Source organism: Rhinopithecus roxellana, chromosome 7, assembly GCF_007565055.1.
Source record: "Rhinopithecus roxellana isolate Shanxi Qingling chromosome 7, ASM756505v1, whole genome shotgun sequence".
NCBI classification, from domain to species: domain Eukaryota; kingdom Metazoa; phylum Chordata; class Mammalia; order Primates; family Cercopithecidae; genus Rhinopithecus; species Rhinopithecus roxellana.
In genome coordinates, this window is record NC_044555.1 from 92,591,634 (window position 1) to 92,618,720 (window position 27,087).

Genomic DNA, 27,087 nt, shown 5'->3' on the forward strand with positions numbered 1-27,087 from the left:
CGCCCGCCCCGCCAACCCGTAGCCTGTGCCCTCGCCTTGAACCCCTTTAACCCGGCCAGCCCGGCGGGAGACCGGGCCCGGCAACTGCTTGGGGATCCCCGGGGACCGTGGGCTGGCTACGAATGGGTTACGCCTCTGTCCCGCTTTCCAGTGCCACCTGGGAGGATTGGGTGGGCTTTGCAGCTTCAAGGGCAACGTGGGCAGTCCCACATCTCCAGATAGACTAGGGCACCCGAATTTCACCAGGGAGACGCTCTCTCAGAGCCACCATGCCTGGACCCAGGAAGTGGCAGCTGAGCCGTCAGCCGGTGTTGCCCAGCTCGGGCAGTCTGCCAGGAGCTCGGTCGCGGGGCGCGGTGTCTGGCGAAGCGTGCCGGGGAGGAGGCAGCAGGGCTGGGCAGGCAGGGCCCTGAGATCCGAGGGTGTCCTGGACCTGACTCTGTGGAGTGGAGGAGGGGTGTGGGCCGGAGTCTCCACGTGTTGAATCTCCACTCAAGCTTGCAACAGGTAACGGGGAGAGGAGGAAGAGGAATGAGGACTGACAGGGCAAAGCTGGTAGCTAGAGAAGGAGACTTCTCTAGCTCCTGTCTGTGCACAAGCAAGGCGGACTGTGAGCTGCCACCAGGCTGGAGTGTGCTGCAGAAGAGAAAAGCCAGAAAAGACTGTAAACGATTTGCTAATGTCTTAAGAGCAACTAATGGGCACCCAAGCAAGCCCTCAGCACACCCCTGGGAAAAAAACCATCAAAGCCTGTTGCCACAGAGGAAGCTAGAGCCCAGATCTTGGGGAAGAGCAGGGCAGTATGAATGAGGCAGGTGGAGGCCACTTAACTCCAGATCTCTAAGGCAGGTTTCATACCTCTTAGCCATCCCCCAAGGGCCAGGAAAGCCCCTTCCTGCCCTCACCCTCCTGTTGCCACCACATTCCGCTGGAGGTTCTTCCTTGCATCTTTGTTAATCTCCTCAGAGAAGTCAGGGTGAAAATGTCAAGGCCAGCTTTACCCTTCTAAGAGGAAAGGAGGCTCTCTGTTCTGGAAGATGGCCATTGTGTCTGTATTATTCCAAGTATTTTACACACCTTCAGTGAAAGGAACCTGCTCCCCACATCCCAGCTTCAAAGCTTTGAAGTCTGACCAGTTATCAGTGACTGCCCAGCTAGCTGTGTGACCTTGAGAAGATGCCTTCCCTTCTCTGGGCTTGATTTTCCCCATCTGAAGAATGGGTTGATTGAGCCAGATAATCTCTAATAGCCTGTCCAGCTCTGACATCTAGTAATTCGGAGTTTTTGGTGAGAGCCAGCCTCACCTTATTCCCAGAAACCTTGTCCAAGTTCATTTACATTTGGCCATTTGAAATGAGAGGATGGGACCATGTAAATGTATTTCTATTTTCTTCAGGGAATCTTCATATGTGCTGGGCTTTGTAGACTAAGAGGTTGTTAATGTCATCAGTCATTGCCACCTGGAAAACTAACTTGGATTTGTCTTCTTGGTGGTTCAGATAGGGGTCACATCTGCCCACTTCTCTCTCCTTCCTACCTGGCCTGTTTTCTTATTGGTAATACTGTACTCATAAACCAGGCTGCCAGGCACTAGCTGTGTGTAGCCACATCTCATCTATGTCAAAGTGTCTAATGCATCACTGACACCACGGGGCCTCTAATGAACTGCTTGTGAGCGGGGGCAAAAATGACTTTGCAGCTGGGGAACCTCAGGCCCAGGCTGGCTGGGGGTGTAGAAAGCAGGACAATATTAGGACTAGAAATAGAGCCTAACCCTTTTGATCTCCAGTAGAAAAGTCCTAGAAAACTTACCATTTCTCAAGATCCATACTCATACAGGACTTAACACCTGCTTGCACTGGGGGCTGTTAATAAGGGTTTTTCTTTCTTATTTTGGCAGCTCCGAATGACCACTTGCTTTATAGCAATCGGTCTCAGATTTATTTCACCTTGGAGTCTCATGAGAACGCACTGCATGATGCAGAAATAGCATGTAAGCTCCGCCCGATGGGTTTTAAGGTGAGTGTGGGATGGGAGAGGTGGGAAGGGGTTGTACTGTAGACAGGAATTAGCAGGAAGGGCTGCCTCCCTGGAGCGTAGGGGCTCTAGAGCTCAAGCAGAACAGGAAGAAGGCTTTGCAAAAGAGCCAGGGTTAAAGATCCCTGGGCAAAGGGTGACTCAGGTCTGCAAGGGAACTGGATTCTTCCCCAATTCAGTCTTCAACTGATGACCTTCAGAACAGCCTGGGCATAGTGACTCTCTAGAATATGCACTTGGGAGCCAGACTGCCTGGGTTTGTGTCTCAACTGCTACTTTTATGACCTTCGTGGCCTTGGACAAATGACTTAACTTCCCAGTAGTTCATCATCACCTCATCTGTAAAATGGGGGATATTCAAAGCAGCTACTGAATAGGGCTGTTGTGAGGATTACATAAGCTAATAATGTAAGGTGCTTAGAACAGTGTCTGGCATGTAGTACTATATAAACTTTCTCTTTCTCTCTTTCTCTCTTTCTCTCTTTCTCTCTTTCTCTCTTTCTTTCTTTCTTTCTGTCTTTCTTTCTGTCTTTCTTGTCTCTCTCTCTTTCTGTTTTGTTTTCTTTTCTTTTTTCTTTTTTTTTTTTGAGATGGAGTCTCCCTCTTATGACCAGGCTGGAGTGCAATGGCACGATCTCGGCTCACTGCAACCTCCGCCTCCCAGGTTCACGCCATTCTCCTACCTCTGCCTCCCGAGTAGCTGGGACTACAGGTGCCTGCCACCGTGCCCGGCTAATTTTTTGTATTTTTTTAGTAGAGACAGGTTTTCACCATGTTAGCCCGGATGGTCTCGATCTCCTGACTGCGTGATCTGCCCGCCTCGGCCTCCCAAAGTGCTGGGATTACAGGTGTGAGCCACTGTGCTGGCTTTTTTTTTTTTTGTTTTTGTTTTTTTTTTTGAGACAGAGTCTTACTCTGCCTCCCACACTGGAGTGCAGTGGCGTGATCTCGGCTAACTGCAACCTCTGTCTCCCAGGTTCAAGTGAGTCTCCCACCTCAGCCTCCCGAGTAACTGGGATCACAGGCGTGTGCCACCATGCCCGGCTAATTTTTGTATTTTTAGTAGAGACGAGGTTTTGCCATGTTGGCTGGTCTCAAACTCCTGGCCTCAAGCAGTCGACCTGCCTCAGTCTCCCAAAGTGCTGGGATTACAGGCGTGAGCCACCGTGTCCGGCCTACATAAATGTTTTCTATCGCCATCATTATCATCATTTTCCAGGGACATTAGAAAGAGGAAGGTGAGAGTGGTGTTGCTGGCCTGGTGCTCCTGAACCTCTACTGATAGCCAGGCTCCTTGGCAGCTTAGCCAGTTTTCTCTGAAGGGATCCTCACACTCACACAATGGTTGTGCCATTTCAAGTCCTTAATATAGTCAGTCAGCCTGCCAGTATCCCCAAGGATTTAGGTCAGATGGGGGGTGAGAAGAAAAACAGCCTGGACACCTCTCAGAATGCCAGGATGCAAAGTGTCACTTTCCGTGTCTTTGCCTGGCTTCAGGACTGGCCCTCAGCCACATGTCAGTACTTTGTTTAGAAGATTAGATTTGAGCCTGTGCTCTACTACTTGGAAACCGTGGGGAGGTGGCTTCACTCTCCGAACCCCAAGTATCCTTGTTTGCAAAATGAAGCTATTGATATCTGCCCTGATTGCCTCGCAATGATGCAGTGAGGGTCAAAAGTGAACGTGGCCAAGAGGATATTCTGCAAGCTATAAAGCTTGCTGCGTGTAGTGCTCTCTCTCTACACAACCCAAGGATGCCTTCCTCAGAAAACCAGTGTATCCAAGTTCAAGTCCACGATCCCTTATCTGAATCTTGTAAGATCAGAAGTGTTCAGAATCCAGAATGTTTTATATTTTGCAAGGACCATATATTAGGTCTCAGTGAGCTCCGGATAGCTTCCTATAATCAAACACACTATCTAGCAGATTCTGTGAAAATTCACACTCAGTGGGCTAAATATTTTTAAATACTTTATATCAGTTTAGGTCAGGTTTTGCCATCTAATGAATTTTGATGTCAAGTTTATGAAAACAATGGATTATCAGAACTTTTTTGGATCTGGAAACCAGATAAAGCATGTGGACCTGTGTACTCTGCCATGAATGTCAGTTGAATATTGTATGTTCTTTCCTGAGAAGGTTTTCATGAGTGATGATGAATTAGTATGTTTTTTTCCCAAGGAACACATTTAGTGTTTAATACAAGGCCCCAGTGTCTTAACCCAAAGGAGCTTTAGTGGGGGCACTTTCGGCCTCCCAGTAGTGCAAGTCAGGGAGCTGCCTAGGAGTAAGAGGACTTGCAGCTCTTTCTACCTCCACCCTAAGCCTAGATCTTAGGGCTAAGAACCTTGATAGTGTGGTGAGAAGCAGAACTGAGAAGCAATGAAGCATTTTGGGTGTGAAATGGGAAAAGTGACTTCCCCAGTGAAGGAAGAGTCGATGAAAGTATTAAATAGGAGTTTCATTTCCCCATAGTGATGAAGTGATAGGTGGGGGCAGTGATGAGATAATTTATTGTCTTGGGGGTTAAGAGAAGACTGGAAGTGATGCATATAATTCAAAACCACCTCCCACCCTGATTTGCATATTTCCCAACATTTCTGTGTAAAATGCCCTAAGTGTAGGGGTTTCATCTGGCAGCCCTATTCTCTATTCCAGCCATCCAGACAGAGTGTGTGGTACTCTGCACATCCTGCAGGTGATACAGCTCTCAGTGGTGTGAGCTGGTTGCCCTGAGCAGGTAGAGTTTATGGGTTGGCCAGGCGCGGTGGCTCACGCCTATAATCCCAGCACTTTGGGAGGCTGAGGCAGGTGGATAACTTGAGGTTAGGAGTTTGAGACCAGCCTGGCCAACATGGTGAAACCCCATCTCTACTAAAAATACAAAAATTAGCCAGGCATGGTGACGCATGCATGTAGTCCCAGCTACTCAGGAGGCTGAGGCAGGAGAATCGCTTGAACCCAGGAGGCGGAGGTTGTAGTGAGCCGAGATCCACCACTGCACTCCAGCCTGGGTGACAGAGCAAGATTCTGTCTCAAAAAAAAAGAAAAAAAGAATATATGGATTGCTACTTGATATGATTAGTGGGATCACACAGAGGCCTTTCCAGTCTCCCAACACTTCTCCCCTCTAGCTGCCCTGTGATGTCATGCAAGCCTTTCCCAAAGGCCCTTGGTAAACACTGCTGGGAGAAGCAACAAGGGAGGCCATCAACATCCATGTATCAGCCAAGACAAGGCTTCAGAAGGAGCCGGGGGAATGCGGAAAGGTCCTGGAGAGGTTTGGAGCAGGGGCCACTGCTCAACAAGGCAGCTTCAGGGCAGCCCCTGCAGCCAGGTCATAGCCTGAGGGCTCTGGGGCCTGCAAAGAGGCATGTTAGAAAGGAAGGCAGGGGAGTATTCAGCAGCCACAACCTGGATCACTTCATTCACTAAGTTAGGCTTAGTGCTGCCAATGGAGGAGGCAAGGGAGCAGGCCACTGGGTGGAGGGACGTCCTAGATGACTCAAGTGAAATGCTCTTCAAGCCAAGTTGCTAGTGTCCACCTGTCTCAAGACACACACAGAGGGCAGCCCTCTCCCCCACTACTGTTTTTTCTTCCTTCTTTCCCAGGATGTTTCTCTGCTCTCCCTAGAGTGTCTTTCCCAGAGCAGTTGGGCTTGGGCCCTGAGGAACCATAAACTTCTTCATACTTTTTAAAGTATGTGGTGAGCGAGCAGCAGTGCTCCAAGCCCCTAGGAGAGTAAGCATCTGCTCAGCCCCTGGTTAGCCCTCTGAAGGGCAGTCTGCTTTGTGGAGAAGAGCATCCTGGGAGTCCTGAGACTGCAGTTCTAGTTCCAGCTTTGCCACTAGCTACCTTTGAGGTCTTGGAGAGGTCAGATCCCTTCTCCCGGGCTTCTTCTGAAAATTGATCAGTTAGTTTAGGTGCTCTTTCAAGCCACTACTGAGGACTAGTTCTTTGCTTGAGAGACTAGTTCAAACGAAGGCATAGCTGGGCAGGCCCTGAAAGCTGGTTAGCATGTGGTCAAATGGGGGTTCTTGCTACATTTGATGGTCACGCTGTACAATGGTGGGGCACAGACAAGGTAGTGTGGCAGAGTGGTTAAGAATACAGGCTTTGGTATCAGTCAGTCCCAGGTTCAAACCCTGATTCCACAATTTACCAGCTGTGTTACATTGGGCAAGTTAACGTTTTTGGGTTTCAGTTTTGTCTTCTTGATAATGGCATTAGAACAGTTGCCTACATTTTAGGGCTGTAGATAAGAGAGTCCTTTTAAAATGTTTTACACAACAGATAGTGCTCTGGGTTAGTTATTGTTAGAGCAGTAGTGTTAATAGGCTGAATAAAATGGGATTGAATGCTAATGTTTCCTTCCAGGCACATTTCAGAAAAGCCCAAGCCTTAGCCACCCTAGGCAAGGTGGAGGAGGCACTAAGGGAGTTTCTCTACTGTGTATCCCTTGATGGAAAGAACAAGAGAGCAAGATGTGAAGCCCAAAGAGTGAGTTGAAATGACATCAGGTCCAGCTGCCTATTGGACCCTCACCTCTCTGTCTTCTCTAGGAAGGGGAGTGAGGATGCTGTCCTCCCTGGCATTTGGGGTCCTGAGTGGGTGGTTCCCTGGGTTAAAGGGACAAAAGGGAGAAGGGAGTGCTAATTGATTGCCCAGAAACACCGTCCTTCTGGTGTGTACGATCAGATTGGGCAGTTCCTACATTTTTGTAGGAGCCTGTGAGGAATGTTCTTGCTTCTTTGACTCAGGGTCTGGATTGTCAGTGGGAGAAAAACCAAAATCAAGTACATTAACATGGGGATTGAGGCTCACTGAGGACATTCTGGCTGTTGATGAGAGATCCAGGGTGTGGGGCTACCTACTGTTACATAACTTTTCTTTGGCTGAATCACAGTTTTCACCATCCACACATGATGACCAGCCCCTGGGACGGGACGTTGGTGGTCCCCACCTCTCCTATCACCATACACAGAACTCCAACCTTCAGCTCCTTTGCTAGAAATAAAACACATTGCCTCACAAATGCTAGTCAGAGACCGTTACAATAGAATGCAAACAGTCATTCCAACTCCTGGGTCCCAGGAGAATGTGGTAGTTATAAAAGAAAAATGGTGTGAAATACTGAGAGCATGAGTGAAGGCTCAGGCATCTTCAATTCGTGGACTTTGTTGTTTGTTTTACAGTTTACTTTGCTGGTGTCTGGGTAATTGGCCTGTAAGTTGGATTCTGACAGTTGGAGGTTGTCTCTGCTCTCCTTGTGCCCCACCCGCTATTCACTGCCGAGCCTTACGGTTTCTGTCCCAGTGTGGTTTGGCAGAGAAGTGGATAAAGAAATTGAGCAAGAGACAGAACTGGTTTCTGAAGGCTCTAGAAAGGAATGGTTAGCAAAATCGATGAACTAAGGGAACTGGCCCTGGATTTTCTGTCTCCCACGAAGGATCTCCTTTCTGGGAAGTTGCTTTGAATTGGTTTGAGTATGTGAAAAAGGTGTGCTTGAGAGGAGCATGGTTCGGGGAGAATTACTTCAAGCTGTGGATCCTTCTCCAAATCTTAAGTGTAGTCCATGATGTAATGATAATAATAATAGCTAACATTTGTTGAGAATTTCTTCTACATTAAGACACTGTGCCAGGCGTTTTATGTAGAGTAGATTATTTAAACCCCACTACATTCCTGAGGCTAGGTTTGGTTATTTATCCTCAGGTTACAGATGAGACAGATGAAGCTCGGGCTTCCTGACTTTCCCAAGGTCATGCAGCTGGTGATTGGTGGGAAAGTATTCAAAACCAAGTCTATCTGCTTCCAAAGCCTGGCATCTTAGCTGCTCTGCTATCCTGCTTCCCATGAGGACATGGCCACAGCCTCAGCACTCACTGGTGAAGCTGGGTCAATAGTAGCAATGGAACTTTCCAGTTCCGTGATGAACAGAGGCAGTTAGAAGAAACTTGTCTTTGGGAACAGAGTGTGCAAAGGCCAACAGAGGCAGGTCTCAGACCCAAGGAGGAATGGTTTCTTGACTCCTGTTTGTCCATTTACCAGTTGGCCTGAGATGTTTTTGGTGTCATCAGTTGGGCTGACCTGTCTCTCCAGTCTGCTTTTATAGACAAACTGTTGTCATTTCCACAGCTGCCTAATGGTTTGAGGCAAGGCATTGTGTGAAGCTCTGGAGACCCAAAGAGGTGTAAGTCACAGTTTTAGTCTTCAAGGAACTTACAGTCTTGCATTTGTTAACATAAATGCCAGATGATGCAAGCGAGTATATGCCCATGATGAGTGTTACAGAGTTCTGAAGTGAGGGCAAGAATTTAGAGGCGAATTTCCACTGAGTGTGATGAGGCCATGGCAGCAATTAAGAACGTTGAGAGTCTTCAGTTGTGTTTATTTACCAGATCATTCCAGTTTCAGGGCTAAAGATTTGACAGAGATGATGCAGGTTGAGTTGACATTAATAAGCTGCCTTCGAACTCACAGGCCTGTGTTTCTTTTTAATGTTTGTTTTTCCTGCAGATTCTTTTTCCTCCTTCTTGATCTATTTGGGCCCTTCTAAGGCTGAGGCTGAAGTGTAGTTGACTTTCATTCATGTGGAGTGATCATTCTCACTGAGAATTGACCCTAACCTTTGTTTTCCAATGCCATTGAGAAGGCATAGAGAGAGATCTCAAGTAGTAAAATGAGGAAGGGAACTGCTGTTGTTATTTCTGCTTTGTTTCCTTTGATTTCTCCCTTAGCCTCCTTTTCCTTCCCACCACCCTCTGCCCTTTCATCCTTGTACTTTGTGATGCTGTGTGGCTGCCATTAAAGAATATTATGCTCTTTTTGGGAGAATTCCAAGGATACTGCCTCCTCAGAACTGGCTTGGTCCTGTTGGGTCACTCATTAGGGCTTCAGAGGGCCAACCTTGGCTCCTGTGGAGGAGCGACTTCTGAAAGCTGGCATTTATGGCCCGGGGTGCTGTGAGTACCTCCTCATTTAACTCCTTTGCCAACTCATAACTGGAAAGTGGGTTTCTCAGAGCTGAAAGGAAACATAAGGATCAATCTGAGGACTTTGGGCCTGAATGTGAGGCCTCTCCCTGGGCCATGGGGTGGATAAGTGTCTTAATTCAATTCCATCCAGTATGATGAGTATTTATTGGGTATCTGTTATGTGCCCTCTAGAAGCTGGCCATCTGGCGGGAGAGAAAGGCTTACATCTGTGACACATTTCTAGGATAACATAACGTGGTGTTCAAGATGCTATATTATGATGCACTCTCTACTGCATAGGACAGGACTGGAATAGTGAGGGAAGGTAGCACTTGAGCTGAGCTTTGAAGGCTGAGCAGCGTTTGGCTTCATGGCAAGTTCTGGCATCTGAAGGAACATCATGAAGAGACTGCTAGGGGCCAGAGAATGAATCAAACTGGAGTTTGGTGTTCTGTCAAATTTCACTGATGAATTAATATCCTAACTATGTATCCTCAGCACAGGACTGGAGCATCCCTTAGTGGATCTCCAAATACTGCAGGAGCTGCTGGGTGATAAGCACTGGAGTAGGTTTTAGAAGCAAAGTCACCTGCTCTCCTTGTGTTACATGTTTCAGTATATGAAAACACACATACACACACACAAACACACACACACACACAGACACACACACACACAATCCTTGCCGGTACAGGGGAAACTTGGGGCAAGAATGTGGACAGTGAATGGTGCAAGTTACATTAGAACGCACATCTACCCTCCCAGCTTATCCAATTGCAAGGGAAGCCAGCAAGAGACTGGAACCTCCTTGCACCTAGTACTTTAACTTAACCTAACATCCTCTGGGAGGTAAAGGCCAGAATAGGGAAGGCGAGGCTGGGAGAAGAGGGAGGAAGCTGGCGTTCTGTTTTTCGTAACAGTTAACTGCTCAGGTTCCCAGCTTTAAAGGGATTAAAGATCCAGGGGTGATGGTGGGGAGAGGAGGAAGCAAAATGGATGACGGAGAAAAGAAATAGTGAGGATCCTAGAAGACATTTGTAGACTTCTACCCACTGAGGTATTATGAACTTCAAGTTCTCCAACTGAGGTTTCTCTCCTGACTTCACCTCTCTGTCTCTTTCCTCCTAGATGAGTTTTAAAATCCCACTGCAGATATTTCTGTGGAGTGTTAGCACCAGCATCGTGGCTCTTAACCTTGGCTAGGCAACAGAGGCATCTGTAGTGCCTTCTCAAAATCCAGATTCCTGGGCCACACTTCAGACCTGGGGGAGATGGTAGTAGAAAGTAGAGAACTAGATTTTTCATAAGTTCCTCAGTTGATTCTGATGGCTACTGAAGCGAGGACCCCTGCCCCGGTGTGGCGTGTTGGGGACACTGGTCCAAGGCTTCCTCCCTGGAGTTCTGCCCTAAAAGCTGGCTCCCTCACCCCCACCCTTCTCCCCTTCACCTGGGCACCTGTAGAAACTTAAGTAGTGAAGTCTTCTGTTTTATGTCACAGCTTCTCCTTAGTTTCTTTTCACCATCAGTCCCGGGGGATTCTCAGGAACATTCTCCCGATATCCTGAAGCTGTTGGCACCTCACCCTAGATTAAAGGAAAACGTAGAGTCAATGACTACTGAAGTTACCAGCCATAATCTGCCAAGGTTGTTACAGGTAAAACTCAACTCACCCAGCTCGCTCGTGACACTTTGTTTGGCTGTTTTGTGGGCAAACGTGGGGAGTGAGCCCTCCCTCTCCTATTTTGGTTCCTGAGAAAGAAGAAATTGAGTCACTAGTGGTTCTGTTCTTTGCAAAGAACCTCTTAAAGATGCAGTTGTGAATTTCAGGCATGGTCCCAGAGTTATTCATTACATTGAAAAAAAATTTTGAGACAGGATGTCTCTGTCACCCAGGCTGGAGGGCAGTCATATGATCATGGCTCACTGCAGCCTCAGACTCCTGGCCTCAATAGATCCTCCCACCTCAGCCTCCCGAGTAGCTGGGACTACAGGCATGAGCCACAATGCCTGGCTAAGTTTTTTTTTTTTTTTGGTAGAGACGGGGTTTCACCATTTTTGCCTAGGCTGGTCTCGAACTCCTGGCCTCAAGTGATCCTCCCACCTTGGCCTTCCAAAGTGCTAGGATACATTTTTATTTTTTTCAGTTCTTGGTTAGATCCAGCCAAGAGAGATTTGACAGAACTAGAAAGGAATTGGCTCACTGCCCCTGGGCCGTACAATTTGGGTGGGTTTATAGGCTTTGGGGAGGAGTCTGAGAAGAGGGCCTGAGGATCCCTCCTTTCTCCCTCCTTTCGAGCTTTTGTCTGTTCAAACTGCTGGTCTTTGAGTGCCAGCACTTACCCTGTGCAAAGACAACTCTGTTTGATTCTCAAATGGACGTAATTTTATATTCTTGCACTATGCCTTATACATAAGTAAGCTTCCAATACGTATTTGTAACAGAGAAGAGGAAAGAGATGTTGGAAAGAATGTTGAGTTGAAGGACCTGGGAGGAGGACAGGTATTTGTACCTTTCTTTGAAAACCAGAAAACAGAACACAAGAGAGATGGGCTCCAGGCCCTGGCTTTCCCGGCAGAGGGTAAGTGATCAGAAGTTGAGGATCAGAAGTGCAGACTCCAAGGGAGAGTTTAGCACTGAAAGCCTGGGCACCTTTAGGGGGCAGTTTTCCCTCCATTCATGCCCCATGTTCTTCTCCTGTGTGTAAGCCCTGGACTCAAAAAAGGACTGAAATGCAGGTGTGCCCAGCTTTTCTTAAAAAACAGCAGAACTTAGAGGATCTCCTGAAATCAGAGACTCCCCAGTGATTTCAATCATTAAGATCACTATTACATGATTGAGGATGCTAATACTGAACCCAAAGGCCTGGAGTGACTTCTAATTGCAGCTCCATCTGAAAAAAAGAAAAATAGCAGCCTTGGCTTTCCAGTGTGAACCAGCTAGGGAACAAGGATTGGATTTCCACCCAAACTTTGCTTTGCAAAGCAGTATACTCCTGAGTGGCCAGTGCCTTTGGTTCATCGAAAGTCAAGGTTGTAGTACTGCTGTTGTGCTGGAGAAAACCCCAACTCCCCAAGTTAGAGACAGAGAAAACCCACATTACTTTTCTCCTCACCTCATTGTTTTCTCCCAGCTGTATGCTCCCCTTTTTCACCTGTCTACCAATTTTCTTTTGGTAGGGTTAGAGGGAAACAACAAGATGAATATCTTGACCTGTGGACTATGGGTTTAGATTAGAGAGGGTTTCTCCATGTAAATCTGCATAAACATGTTGTTATTGCACTTATTTCTAAATCCTTTTTCAAATATCCATCTCCTGGGAAAATATTCTTTAAAAGGCTAGAGACATTGTTGGTTTTTTCACCAGGTGATTTTGTCTTTTTTTTTTTTTTTTTTTTTTTAATGCTTTTCACCCCAAATCTAGTAAAAGGAATAGTTTGTACCTTGTTCATTTGACTAGTGTAGCGTACAGCCCTGCAGCATGAGGTAACTTGGCAGGCCTGTGAGCAGACCTGTGCCAAAGCCCTACCAAAAGTCCTTTTGGAGCTGGAGTTTGGGGATCGCAGATGGCCGTAAATGGCAGTGAGGGCCAGAGGAACTATTGAGTGACAGGATCTGCTCTCACTGCCGGCCTTGGTTTTGCTAAAGTGGTTACTGGGGAAGGATTTGATAGGAAGGGGAATTGGTGCTAGCCCTGGCATTTCCCCTTTTTGCACCTGCCCAAGGAGCCCGTCCTCCTACATACCTTCCTGTCCTTGCCTAGGGAAGTTCCCTAACTCCACCCAAGCTGGGCATGCCTTGGTTGCAGATGCTGTGTGGACAAGAAGTAGGAAATAATACCTTATGATGGCCCCCCAGCTGAGCTCTGTGTTCACTCTGCGATTGGGGTGGGGATCAGGACTCTATAGTTTCCCTTTGTCACTCTGGGTAAGAATATCAGAGGACAATATTGGTCCTAAGAAGATTCTGATATGTGGCTCTTTGTTCATCCAGGACAATATGGAGCTCCCACATTGTTCTAGTCAGGAGGAAGCAGCAGCCAGGGGAGATGGCAGCAGTCTGATGGACCCAGCTAAAGTGAAGGGGGATGGTCAGCAGCACCACATGAAAGACCAGGAAGAAGAGGAGGAGAAGCGGGATGCTACCTCTCCAAAAGCTGCTTCCAGCAAGACTGGAAAATGCCAGGAAAAGAAAAGGAAACATTGCCAAATTGAATCCCAAGAAGACACAGGGATGCCTAATAAAGCCTCCAAGCAAGGTACTGGCTCTACCCAGGGAGAAGGTAGCTTGGAGGAGATCCCTGGGCTCACCAGTATATACGAGTTACTTACCTCTGTCCGGGGGCTCCTTAGTCTCTGGGTGTGTGACCCAGCTTTGGCATTTGCTAGCTGTGTGGCCTCAGAGATTCCTGTGAGGCTTCTGTGAGATCATGCACCATGCGTAGCACACTGTAATAAGGGTTTGATACTAATTATTAATATAATGGAACGCCAAGGCATTAGGTCAAGCACAGTATCAACTAATGGCATCCCATACCCATGGGGATACCACTTCCTTCTAGGGCAACTTCCCGCTACCCCCATCCCCATTCTAGGAATGCAGGATGAGGAAAGTGAGGTCAGGCCTCACCCTGCTCATTCCCAGTTGTGTTCCCATAGGTAGGCATGTGAGAAGCTGCAGCTGTGGCTTGCTATCTTTCCACGAGAGGTTGGCAGTGCCAAGATTCAGTTTTAGCTTTGAAGGCCTGGCTCAATCCATTGAGTTGCTGTAGCTTCTGCTGTTGAGAGAGGTGCCTGTTGCATTTGAATGAAGTCCCCAGGGCTCCTGGACATTCTTTGACTTGCATTTCTCTTTCTGTTGGGGCTGCTGGAAACCTGAGAGCCTACTTCTGAGTGTCCCACTCTCAACGGCTCAGGTGTCCACTAAATCACCTCTCTGGGAGGTGGTAGTGACAGTGGCAAACCGAAAAACGCATTGGATTCTTTTGCCTCAGAAGTACTATCTATGAAACTGAGGTGGCTCCACTGCTGACTTCTTGCTTTCTAAATCGCAGATCCTCCCACTGATCAGGGGGACAAACCTGCTCTCAGTTTACCACTTGCATCTTTCGACGCATCTGACCTTGAATGCGCTCTATGTATGAGGTACGTCCTGTGTACTATCATTTACTTCCTGATGTTTCTTCATCTCTGGTGTCTGGACCTTTCTGCTAGTGACCTACTGCTAGGTTGGTTAGCATATAAAAAGCATAGCTCTAATGGAATGGAAATCACAATGTTGATTGTCACGTGGGTCAGCTTGTGTCCCCTTCCCACAGACTGCATTCCCTGCATTCCTGACTCCAGACTTGGGAAGAACCTGGAGTGGGAAGGGAACGGTCTATTCACAGGTCACAAACTGATGGCCCACTGGGCTGAATATGTCTGAATATATCTTTTGTGTGTGTGTGTGTGTGTGTATCTTTTTTTGGAGACAGAGTCTTGCTCTGTTGCCCAGGCTGGAGTGCAGTGGTGCAATTTCAGCTCACTGCAACCTCCCCAGTTGAAGCGATTCACGTGCCTCAGCCTCTTAAGTAGCTGGGATTACAGGCTTGCGCCACCACGCTTGGCTAGGTTTTGTATTTTTAGTAGAGACAGGGTTTCACAATGTTGCCCAGGCTGGTCTCAAACTCCTGAGCTCAAGTGATCTGCCTGCCTGGGCCTCCCAAAGTCCTGGGATTACAGGCCACTGCACCTGGTCTGAATATGTCTTTTGTTTGACCCTCATGGGGGTTGTTTTTCTTAAACGTGAATGTCTTGAGACAGGACGTGTACTCTCCAGTTGACCATGCTCCCCGCCGCCCAAATGCCTTATTCCAACCTGATGTCACAACTGCATTACATTCCTAGCCCCTAGAGATAATTTAAATTTTGGACCCCAGCACTAATCTCAGTTACACCGTCAAGAACTCAAGTTCAAGGGCTACTGTCACTCCAACAGATCTATTCTTGGGAAGCCAAATGGTGGGCCTGACTAGCTTTTGTTTTGTGTTGTGCCATGAATATTAGTGGTGGGCCTGAGATACTTAGCCAAGTATCTCCCCACCAACCAGTGCCACATTATCTCTACTTCCTCAGATCTCTGGAGAGGCAGATTATCCACATGCTTCCCCACCCCCCAGAAAAGAGGCTATGATTATGGTGTGTGTAACCATATACAATTTTTTTTAATTGCTTACATGTCTTTGATTTCACAGCTGTGACTTAGTAGCTTAGAGGAGGGGCTCCCTGGTGCTGTCATTTACTGGCTGTTTACCTGGATGGAGCAAGTGACATTCTCTGCTACTGTTTTCTTGTCAGTAAAATAGAGAACAGTGTACCTACTCCATGGGGTTGTCATGATTAATTGAGAAAAATCTATTTAACACCTGGAATAGTGTCTGGCATATAATAGATACTCAATAAATGTTAACTTTTTTTTTCCTTCTGGACCACAGGTCCAGAAGGAAACTTTGGGTCTATGGACCTCTGAGGATGTTCTATATATGGATTCTAATAGATGTGTGAATGTCTCAAAGTTGTGTGTTAAAGTATATGGGTTTTCAAGGACAAGGTCCACATCCTTTAGCAGCTTCACAAATGTGTCTGTTTTCCCAAAGAGCGTTAAAAGGAGGCTGAGATATCTGCACAAATATTAAGATGGTTAGCAGGCCGCTCTTTGTTGTGCTGATGGGTCCTGCAGGGAGGACTGTGGCGCTCCAGATCGACTACAAGAACAAACCAGCAATCCCGAGAGGACCCATAGTCCCTCTGAAGGAAGTGGGTTGCTTCTGCAGGACCCAGGAGACACCCCAAATACTCTGGGAGGCAAATAGCCTCCGGCAAGTTCTCAAGCCCCTCTCACTCTCCGACTGGAAACAGACTTGGGGCTGTTGGGGGGGGGGCATGGTGGAAGTGAGACTGGCCCTTCAGTTTGCGTGGGAGCTGGGTGAGGCCTGTGACTGCTGTATTTCCCCAACTTCCTGGCAACCTGCATGACTCATCAAAGGCAGCCATAATCCTCCTAGGTACACAACTCCAGTGACCTGGGAATCTCATCCCCATCCCCCACAGCAGCTGCAGCAAGACCCGCCTAAGGAGAATCTGAGCTCATGCATACCTAGCCCTGCCCCCACCCGATGGTCCTTCCCTACCCACCCTGGTAATGGAAGACAAAGGGCATATAATCTTAGGATTTCTAAGGCCCTGCCCACTGCTGCTCCCTCTCCACACTACCACAGCTGATGTTTTCTGGAAAGCACCACCTCCAAGCAAGAGGCCAACCAGCACAAAAATAGAGCATTAGACCACCAAAGCTAAGGACCCTCATAGAGTCCGTTGCACCCTTGACCACCTCCACCAGAGCAGGCACTGGTATCTATGGCTGAGAGACCCATAGAAGGTTCACATCACAGGACTCTGCAGACAATCCCCAGTACCAGCCCGGAGCCGGGTAGACTCTGGGTGGTTAGACCCAGAAGAGAGACAATAATCACTGCAGTTTGACTCACAGGAAGCCACATCCATAAGAAAAGGGGGAGAGTACTACATCAAGGGAACACCCCACAGGACAGAAGAATCTGAACAGCAGCCTTTAGCCCTAGACCTTCCCTCTGACAGAGCCTACCTAAATGAGAACCAGAAAACCAACCCTGGTAATATGACAAAACAAGGTTCTTCAACACCCCCAAAAATATACACTAGTTCACCAGCAATGGATCCAAACCAAGAAGAAATCCCTGATTCACCTGAAAAAGAATTCAGGAGGTTAGTTATTAAGCTACTCAGGGATAGACCAGAGAAAAAGGCAAAGCCCAATGCAAGGCAATCCAAAAACTGGTACAAGAAGTGAAGGGAGAGGCTGGGCGCGGTGGCTCACACCTGTAACCCCAGCACTTTGGGAGGCCGAGGCAGGCGGATCATGAGGTCAGGAGATCTAGACCACCCTGGTAAACACAGCGAAACCCTGTCTCTACTAAAAATACAAAAAAATTAGCCGGGCATGGTGGCAGATGCCTGTAGTCCCAGCTACTCAGGAGGCTGAGGCAGGAGAATGGCACGAACCCAGGAGGCGGAACTTGCAGTAAGCTGAGATCACGCCACTGCACTCCAGCCTGGGTGACAGAGTGAGACTCTGTCTCAAAAAAAAAAAAAAAAAAAAAAAAAAAAGTGAAGGGAGAGATATCATGGAAATAGATAGCTTAAAGGAAAAAATAAAAAATTCGGGAAACTTTGGACACTTTTAAAAATGCGAAATGCTCTGTAAAGTCCCAACAATATAATTGAACAAGTAGAAGAAAGAAATTCAGGCCGGGCACGGTGGCTCAAGCCTGTAATCCCAGCACTTTGGGAGGCCGAGACGGGCAGATCATGAGGTCAGGAGATCGAGACCACCCTGGCTAACACGGTGAAACCCTGTCTCTACTAAAAAATACACACACAAAAAAAACTAGCCGGGCGAGGTGGCGGGCGCCTGTAGTCCCAGCTACTCGAGAGGCTGAAGCAGGAGAATGGCGTAAACCCAGGAGGTGGAGCTTGCAGTGAGCTGAGATCCAGCCACTGCACTCCAGCCTGGGCGACAGAGCGAGACTCCATCTCAAAAAAAAAAAAAAGAAGAAAGAAAGAAAGAAAGAAAGAAATTCAGAGCTCGAAGACAAGGTCTTCAAATTAACCCAATCCAACAAAGACAAAGAAAAAAGTAACAAACCTGCACATTGTGCACATGTGCCCTAGAACTTAAAGTATAATAAAAAATAAATTAAAAAAAAAATAAGAAAATATGAACAAATAAGAAAATATGAGCAAAGCCTCCAAGAAGTCTGGGATTATGTTAAATGACCAAACTTAATAATAATTGGTGTACCTGTGGAAGAAGAAAATTCTAAAAGTCTGGAAAATATATGTGGGGGAATCATTGAGGAAAACTTCCCTGGCCTTGTAAGAGACCTAGATAGCCAAATACAAGAAGCACAAAGAACACCTGGGAAATTCATCGCAAGCAGATCCTAACCTAAGCACATTGTCATCAGATAATCCAAAGTTAAGATGAAGGAAAAAGTCTTTAAGAACCGAGACAGCAACCAGCTAACCTATAAAGGAAAACCTATTAGATTAACAGCATATTTCTCAGCAGAAACCCTAAAACCTAGAAGGGACTGGGGACCTATCTTCAGCCTCCTCAAACAAAACAATGACCAACCAAGAATTTTGTATCCGGTGAAACTAAGCATCACTTATGAAGGAAAGATAAGTCATTTTCAGACAAACAAATGCTGAGAGAATTTGCCATTACCAAGCTACTACTACAAGAACTGCTAAAAGGAGCTCTAAATCTTGAAGCAAATGCTGGAGACACATCAAAAGAAAACCTCTTTAAAGCATAAGTCACATAGGACCTATAAAACAAAACTACAAGTTAAAAAGCAAAAACATAAAACAGTACACATGCAACAAAGAGCACGATGAATGCAACGGTACACCACATTTCAGTACTAACAATGTAAATGGCCTAAATGCCTCACTTAAAAGATACAGAACCGCAGAATGGATAGGAACTCACCAACCATCTGCTGCCTTCAGGAGACTCACCTAACACATAAAGACTCACATAAACTTGAAGTAAAGGGGTGGAAAAAGGTGTTTCATGCAAATGAACACCCAAAGTGAGCAGGAATAGCTAGTTTTATATCAAACAAAACAATTTTTTTTTTTTTTGAGACAGAGTCTCCCTCTGAGACCCAGGCTGTAGTGCAATGGTGTGATCTCGGCTCACTGCCACCTTCACCACCTGGGTTCAAGTGATTCTCTTGCCTCAGCCTCCTGAGTAGCTGAGATTACAGGCATGCGCCACCACCCCTGGATAATTTTTGTATTTTTAGTAGAGACCAGGTTTCACCACGTTGGTCAGGCTGGTCTTGAACTCCTGACATCGTGATCCACCTGCCTTGGCCTCCCAAAGTGCTGGGATTACAGGCGTGAGTCACTGCACCCGGCCCAAAACAAACTCTAAAGCCACAGCAGTTAAAAGAGACAAAAAGGGACAGTATATAATGGTAAAAGGATTTTTCCAACAGGAAAATATCACAATCCTAAACATATATACACTTAACACTGGAAGTCCCAAATTTATAAAACAATTAGTAATAGACCTAAGAAATGAGATAGACAGCAACACAATAATAGTGAGGGACTTCAATGCTCCACTAACAGCACTAGACAGGTCATCAAGACAAAGTCAACAAAGAAGCAATGGATTTAAACTATGCCTTGGAACAAATGGACTTCACAGATACATACAAAACATTTTATCCAACAACTGCAGAATACACATTCTATTCAACAGTGTATGAAACTTTCTCCAAGATAGACTATATGATAGACCATAAAATGAGCCTTAATAAATTTAAGAAAATTAAAATTATATCAAGTACTCTCTGAGACCACAGTGGAATAAAACTGGAAATCAACTGTAAAAGGAACCTTCAAAACCATGCAAATACATGGAAATTAAACAACTTGCTCCAGAAGGAGCATTGGGTCAAAAAATCAAAATGGAAATTTAAAAAATTCTTCAAACTGAATGACAATAATGACACAACCTATCAAAACCTCTGGAATACAGAAAAGGCAGTGCTAAGAGGATAGTTCATAGCCCTAAGCACCTACATCAAAAAGTCTGAAAGCGCACAAACAGACAATCTAAGGTCACACCTCAAAAGAACTAGAGAAATAAGAACAAACCAAACTCAAACCCAGCAGAAGAAAGGAAATAACCAAGATCAGAGCAGAACTAAATTAAATTGATACAACAACAACAATACCAAAGATAAATGAGACAAAAAGCCTGTTCTTTGAAAAGATAAGTAAAGTTGATAGACCATTAGCAAGATTCACCAAGGAAAGAAGAGAGAAAATTCAAATAACCTCACTAAGAAATGAAATAGGAGATACTACAACTGACACCACTGAAATAGAAAAGATTAGTGAAGGCTACTATGAACACTTTTATGCACGTAAACTAGAAAACCTAGAAGAGATGGATAAATTCCTGGAAAAATACAACTCTCCTAGCTTAAATCAAGAAGGATGAGATACCCTGAATAGACCAATAACAAGCAGCAAGGTTGAAATGGTAACTTAAAAATTGCTAGCAAAAAAAAAGTTCAGGACCGACGGATTAACAGCAGAATTCTACCAGACATTCAAAGAAGAATTGGTAACAATCTTTTTGACACTATTCCACAAGATAGAGGAGGAACCCTCCCTAATTCATTCTATGAAGCCAGCATCACCCTAATACCAAAACCAGGAAAGGACAACCAGAAAAAGAAAACCACAGACTGATATCCTTGATGAACTCAGATGCTAAAATCCTTAACAAAATACTAGCTAACCAAATCCAACAACATATTAAAAAGATAATCTGGGCTGGGTGCAGTGGCTCACACCTGTAATCCCAGCACTTTGGGAGGCCGAGGTGGGTGGATCACGAGGTCAGGAGATAGAGACCATCCTGGCCAACAGGGAGGCCGAGGTGGGTGGATCACGAGGTCAGGAGATAGAGACCATCCTGGCCAACATGGTGAAACGCCATCTCTACTAAAAATACAAAAAAAGTTAGCTGGGCGTGGTGGTGGGCACCTGTAGTCCCAGGTAATAGGGGGGCTGAGGCAGTAGAATGGCATGAACCTGGGAGGTGGAGCTTGCAGTGAGCTGAGCTCACGCCACTGCACTCCAGCCTGGGCGACTGTGAAACTTCATCTCAAAAAAAAAAAAAAGATAATCCACCATGATAAAGTAGGTTTCATACCAGGAATGCAGGGATGGTTTAAAATGCAAATCAGTAAATGTGATAAACCACATAAACAGAAATCAAAACAAAAATTACATGATCATCTCAATAGATGCAGAAAAAGCATTCAACAAAATCCAGCATCCCTTTATGATTAAAACTCTCAGCAAAATCAGCATACAAGGGACATACCTTAATGTAATAAAAGTCATCTGTGACAGACCCACAACCAACATAATACTGAATGGTGAAAAGTTGAAAGCATTCCCTCTGAGAACTGGAACAAGACAAGGATGCCCACTCTCACCACTCCTTTTCAACAGAGTACTGAAAGTCCTAGCCAGAGCAATCAGACAAGAGAAAGAAATAAAGGGATCCACATCAGTAAAGAGGAAGTCAAACTGTCACTGTTTGCCGATGATATGATTGTTTACCTTGAAAACCCTAAGGACTCCTCTAGAAAGCTCCTAGAACTGATAAAAGAATTCAGTAAAGTTTCTGGATACAAGATGAATGTACACAAATCAGGAGCTCTTCTATACACCAACAGCGACCAAGCAGAGAGTTAAATCAAGAACCCCCTTTACAATAGCTGTAAAAAAATAAAATACTTACCTAACCATGGAGTCGAAAGACCTCTACAAGAAAACTACAAAACACAAGCCAGGCACAGTGGCTCATGCGTGTAATCCCAGCGCTTTGGGAGGCCGAGGCGGGTGGATCGTGAGATCAGGAGATTGAGACCATCCTGGCTAACACGATGAAACCCCGTCTCTACTAAAAATACAAAAAATTAGCTGGGCCTGGTGGCGGGTGCCAGTAGTCCCAGCTACTTGGGAGGCTGATGCAGGAGAATGGCGTGAACCTGAGAAGCAGAGTGCAGTGAGCAGAGATTGCGCCACTGCATTCCAGCCCAGGCGACAGTGATACTCCGTCAAAAAAAAACAAAGCAAAAGAAAAAAAAACCAACAAAACACTGCTGAAAGAAATCAGAGATGACACAAACAAATGGAAACACATCCCATGCTCATGGGTAGAATCAATATTGTCAAATCGACCATACTGCCAAAAGTAATCTACAAACTCCATGCAATCTCTATCAGAATACCACCATCATTCTTCACAGAATTAGAAGAAAACAATTCTGAAATTCATATGGAACCAAAAAAGAGTTTGCATAGCCAAAGCAAGACTAAGCAAAAAGAACAAATCTGGAGGCATCACACTATCCGATTTCAAACTATACTATAAGGCCAGAGTCACCAAAACAGCATGGTACTGTTCTAAAAATAGGCACATAGACCAATGGAACAAAATAGAGAACCCAGAAATAAACCCAAATACTTACAGCCAACTGATCTTCAACAAAGCAAACAAAAACACAAAGTGGGGAAAGGACACCCTTTTCAACAAATGGTGCTGGGATAATTGGCTAGCCACATGTAGGAGAATGAAACTGGATCCTCATCTCTTACTTTATACAAAATCAACTCAAGATGGATTAAGAACTTAAGCCTAAGACCTGAAACTATAAAAACTCCAGAAGGTAACATTGGAAAAACTCTTCTAGACATTGGCTTAGGCAAGGATTTCATGACCAAGAACCAAAAAGCAAATGCAATGAAAACAAAGACAAATAGCTGGGACCTAATTAAACTAAAGAGCTTTTGCACGGCAAAAGGAACAGTCAGCAGAGTAAACAGACAACCTACAGAGTGGGAGAAAATCTTCAGAATCTATACATCTGACAAAGGACTAATATCCAGAATCTACAACAAACTTAAATCAGTAAGAAAAAAACAATCCCATCAAAAAGTGGGCTAACGACATGAATAGACAGTTCTCAAAAGAAGATACACAAATGGCCAAAAAACATAAAAAAATGCTCAGCATCACTAATGATCAGGGAAATGTAAATCAAAACCGCATTGAGATACCACCTTGCTCCTGCAAGAATGGCCATAGTAAAAAACTCAAAAAACAGTAGATGTTGGCGTGGATGTGGTGAGCAGAGAACACTTCTACACTGCTAGTGGGAATGTAAACTATGGAAAACAGTGTGGAGATTGCTTAAAGAACTAAAAGTAGAACTGCCATTTGATGCAGCAATCCCACTGGGTATCTACCCAGAGAAAAATAAACCATTATTCAAAAAAGATACTTGCACATGCATGTTTATGGCAACACAGTTCACAATTGCAAAATCGTGGAACCAACCCAAATGCTCAATCAACGAGTGGATAAAGAAACTCTGGTATATATATACAATGAAATGCTATGCAGCCATAAAGAGGAATAAATTAACAGCATTTGCAGTGACCTGGATGAGATTGGAGACTATTCTAAGTGATGTAACTCAGGAATGGAAAACCAAATATTGTATGTTCTCACTGATATGTGGGAGCTAAGCTATAAGGATGCAAAGGCATAAGAATGATACAATGGACTTTGGGGACTTGGAAGGAAAAGTGGGAGGAGGGTGAGGGATAAAAGACTACAAACATGGTGCGGTGTATACTGCTCGTTGATGGTGCACCAAAATCTCAGAAATCACCACTAAAGAACTTACTCATGTAACCAAATACCTCTGGTACCCCAATAACTTATGGAAAAATAAAATAAAATAAGAAATTAAGATGATTGACCCAAGAGAAAATATAACAAAAAGTCCTTTTGTTTAATTTTTAAAAATTAAGTTAAATTAATTTTGGTTTTGAGACAGAGTCTCACTTTGTCACCCGGGCTGGAGTGCAGTGGTGTGATTTCATCTCACTGCGTCCTCCACCTCCCGGTTCAGGCAATTCAGCCTCCTGCCTGGCAATTCTTTGTATTTTTAGTAGAGATAAGGTTTCACCATGTTGGTCAGGCTGGTCCTGAACTCCTAACTCAGGTGATCCACCCACCCTGGCCTTCCAAAGTGCTGGGATTACAGGCGTGAGCCACTGTGCCTGGCCCTAAAAAAGTATTTTCATACACTACATGGTGGGATCCAGCCAGCAGAAACTGCTCAGATATTTCCTCGCCCTTTAATGGGCACATACGCTTCTCATATTGATAACCTGCATTTGTATTCTGAATGACTGTTGTCAGATGACTAAAAATGAGTAACACAGCCATTACCTGAAATGTGGACCTTCTTTCTCTTAAAAAAAATTTTGGATGCCAGATTTGCTCATAAGCTTTGGCAGACCTGATAAACAGCTCAGCAGGTGGAATATTGAAGCACTCAAAGCAAGCCTCACATGATGTCAGGAGTTGCTATGGGTGGAGTGGGCTAGGGTGGGAGGGGCTAAATGAGCAGGTTCCTTTCACTACTTCCCTCACCCCCTCACGATAGAATGGCAGGTGGGTTCTGGCAAAGCCAAGGTAGAAGATAGAGAAATCCTGCTTCCAGGCAGAGCAATGGGCTCCTGTAGGTAATACCGTTGTGACTCTAAGCCCATGATGTGAGCTGTGGAGTAGACTTGACTTAGCCTGCTCAGAGACCAGGTCTTTGTTGTGCGTATTCTTCTTAACACTCCCCCCAACATCCAGGGGACAAGAAATCAAACATACAGACTCATCCTGTTTGTGTTTTCTCTGAAAACTAAGAATCCTGAGGTGTAAGTTCTTTTGTTCCTCTGCTTTCTCCCTTTCATCTTGTTTGTCCTTGAACTCAACAGGGGGCTTTGAAGGAGGTCTCCCAATTTGGTCCAAGAAATAAACACTAAGAGGATAAGACCCCCTTCTAGTTGGCTCACTCGAAATTTAAAAGCCACGATTTCTCTTATCCTGCCCCTCCATTCTAGTGAGACTTCAAAACAAAACAAAGCAAAACAAAACAAAAACCCTCTGTGCCTGGAGTAGCCATTGCATAAGCTGCTAAGTTATAGCTGGCCTCTCACTGCTTGATGGTGATAAGAAACCTACTAAATCTAGAAAGAACTTTGGATCTTGAGGTTCTGGAAACTGCAGCCATCGGTCAGAAGCATGTAGTTCCCTTTCCAACAGGGTTTGTCTGTAAGTTAGACAGATGGAGTTCCCTTTCCAACAGTGTTTGTCTATAAGTTAGACATCGGATGTTGGCAGAGGCTATTTCATACACATGCTTCAGCTTGAATTATGATAGCATTGAAAAAGCTTTTGATTCCACCTCTCCAGTATTCTTCTTCTCTTTCTCGTTGTTAAGAATATGATTGGTTCTCTTATTACCCTGTGTCCTTGTGGGAGAGTGTCTGGGAGTAAAGATAGTCTGAAACAATCTGTAGGGGTCATGAAATTAGACATTTGTACTATTTGTGCAAGATTTTAGTATGAAATCCAGTTTCCTGGAGCTGCATTTGTAGAAAAACAAGTTAGAGTGTGAATTTGTATACACAGATTCTAGAGAGAAAATTAGGAGGAGCAGGTTGTAAGTTCCACAGGGAAAAGGGTGGAAAGAGTGAGTGGAACAATAATCGGAGGTGTGTAAGTGAGGACCATTCCAATCTCCAAGTCTCCCTTGCTGAACTGGGAGAGCTCTGTTGAGGAAAGTTGCCCCCTAACTTCAACCCTTCAGAACTCTGCCCCTCAATCGTTAGTGGTTGCAAGTGCTCCTTTGATATTTGCGTCGTGTGGATACCTTAGCCGTTGGGGGCCACCTCTGGGGCTGCTGTGGAGCAGAACTTTTGGAGTGACAAGGACATTTGGAGATATGCAGTAAGAATGTTTGATATTTGAACCAGTTATCTAATGGCCCAGTGACCTCTTTGTCAATTCTAACAAGAAGCTTTATATTTAACCTAGTTTTAGCTACTCAAGTAGCTGGGTGTTAAGGATCCTGTCAGTTCACTCTCATTCAATCGCTCTGTCTCTCTCTCTCTCACACTGTCACTCTCTCTTCCTCCCTCCCTCTCTCCCTATTTCTCCCTCTCCTTCTCCCCTCCCTCCTTTCCTTCTCCTTTCCTCTTTGCTCTCATTTGATAGCAAAAGAACACAATACAAGGATGTAACTGGTGGGAAAAGATAGCTATTTCCAGACAAGCCAAACATTTTATCCAGGCTGACATCAAACTGAAAGCATTTATAATTACTATTGTTTACTCCATCACTGTAACAATGTAAAATGTTTTCTGTGTGAAAATCTGGCCCTGCTCTGATTCATAAATACCTCTTGGACGCGTTTTCTGAAATTGTTACCTGAAGTGGTAAATAAAAAGGATTCTAGTCGAGTTCTCTCTGTCTGTCTCTCTCTCAGAAGGAGGGAGAGAGGAGAGAGGGAGGGAGAAAAGTGTGCATATGAGTGTGTGTATCTACATGTAGATGGATGATGTCTATTTGGATGCAGAAATACGCACATAGTTGCTGTCACATCATAGAGTGAAGAAGAAGGATAGGCTTGGGAGTCAGATCTGACCTCACATCCCAAAGCCCTGCTACTTACCAGCTAGCTGTGTGATCTTAGGCAAGTTATTTTAACCTGTCTCGGTTTAAATTTTCTCAATAGTATAATGAAGCTAATCATAATTACCACCTCTTAATATACAAAGTTAAGTATTGACACACCAAGAAATATAGCCAGAGAAATACATTCCATCTGTTCCAGTCACTTTACTCAGGCCGTGCAGAGAAGTAGAGTAGCCCTAAATATAGAAATGAATTGAGTATTGAAAAGTGTAATGTATTCTAAGCATCTGAACCTTGAACTATTTCAAAGCAATAATTATGCAGCATCTGTGGCCGCATTTGTGTTTGCTACTACTCAGTCAGGGGCATTTTAATCACAGCTTTTGCTAAGAGATTGCTGTGTCCTTTTGTGTGTGTTTTATTCATCTGCTCACTAAATGTCAGTATTTATTGCAATTAATTAGCCAGCTATATCTTTGTTATTTTAGATAGATTGCATTAGGTTACATTCTTAAATGAACAGTAGGCCCAATTGCAAAATTCTCAGGAAAAACAGTTTTGCATATTAGTTGTAGATACTGATTCATCAATCATCTTCATCATTAGTACCATCGAATAATATAAGACATTCAGATTCACAGGACTAAGTTACCAAGGAAATGAGATATTTTGGTTTGGCTGCTCTGGTAATTAGATCACAGCAGTGGTTCCAAATCACGCTTTTGAAAAACATTTTAAATTGTGAAATACACACAGTGGAAAAGTGCATAAAATATAAATATGTTCTCTTAACAAAATATTGTAGAGAAGATATTTGTGTAACCCCTCTCAGTTCAAGAAGTAAAACATTGCCAGGACCCAAGAAGCTGCCCATATGCCTCTTCCCAATCATAGAGGATACC

General features: G+C 44.9%; 1 protein-coding gene across 3 annotated transcripts in view; it reads left to right on the forward strand.

Annotated features, from left to right (window-relative positions):
• LONRF3 (LON peptidase N-terminal domain and ring finger 3) overlaps window positions 1-27,087 on the forward strand; it is a 45,225-nt gene that overhangs the window by 1,813 nt on the left and 16,325 nt on the right. Inside the window, exons 2-6 of one of the 3 annotated variants that reach the window (XM_030934409.1) lie at window positions 1,901-2,019; window positions 6,416-6,538; window positions 10,514-10,669; window positions 13,007-13,271; window positions 14,067-14,157. In XM_030934409.1, the coding sequence (XP_030790269.1) occupies window positions 1,901-2,019; window positions 6,416-6,538; window positions 10,514-10,669; window positions 13,007-13,271; window positions 14,067-14,157 (754 nt within the window). The remainder of the gene's footprint in view (window positions 1-1,900; window positions 2,020-6,415; window positions 6,539-10,513; window positions 10,670-13,006; window positions 13,272-14,066; window positions 14,158-27,087) is intronic. The other 2 variants (XM_030934410.1, XM_030934411.1) reach the window with 2 other exon arrangements.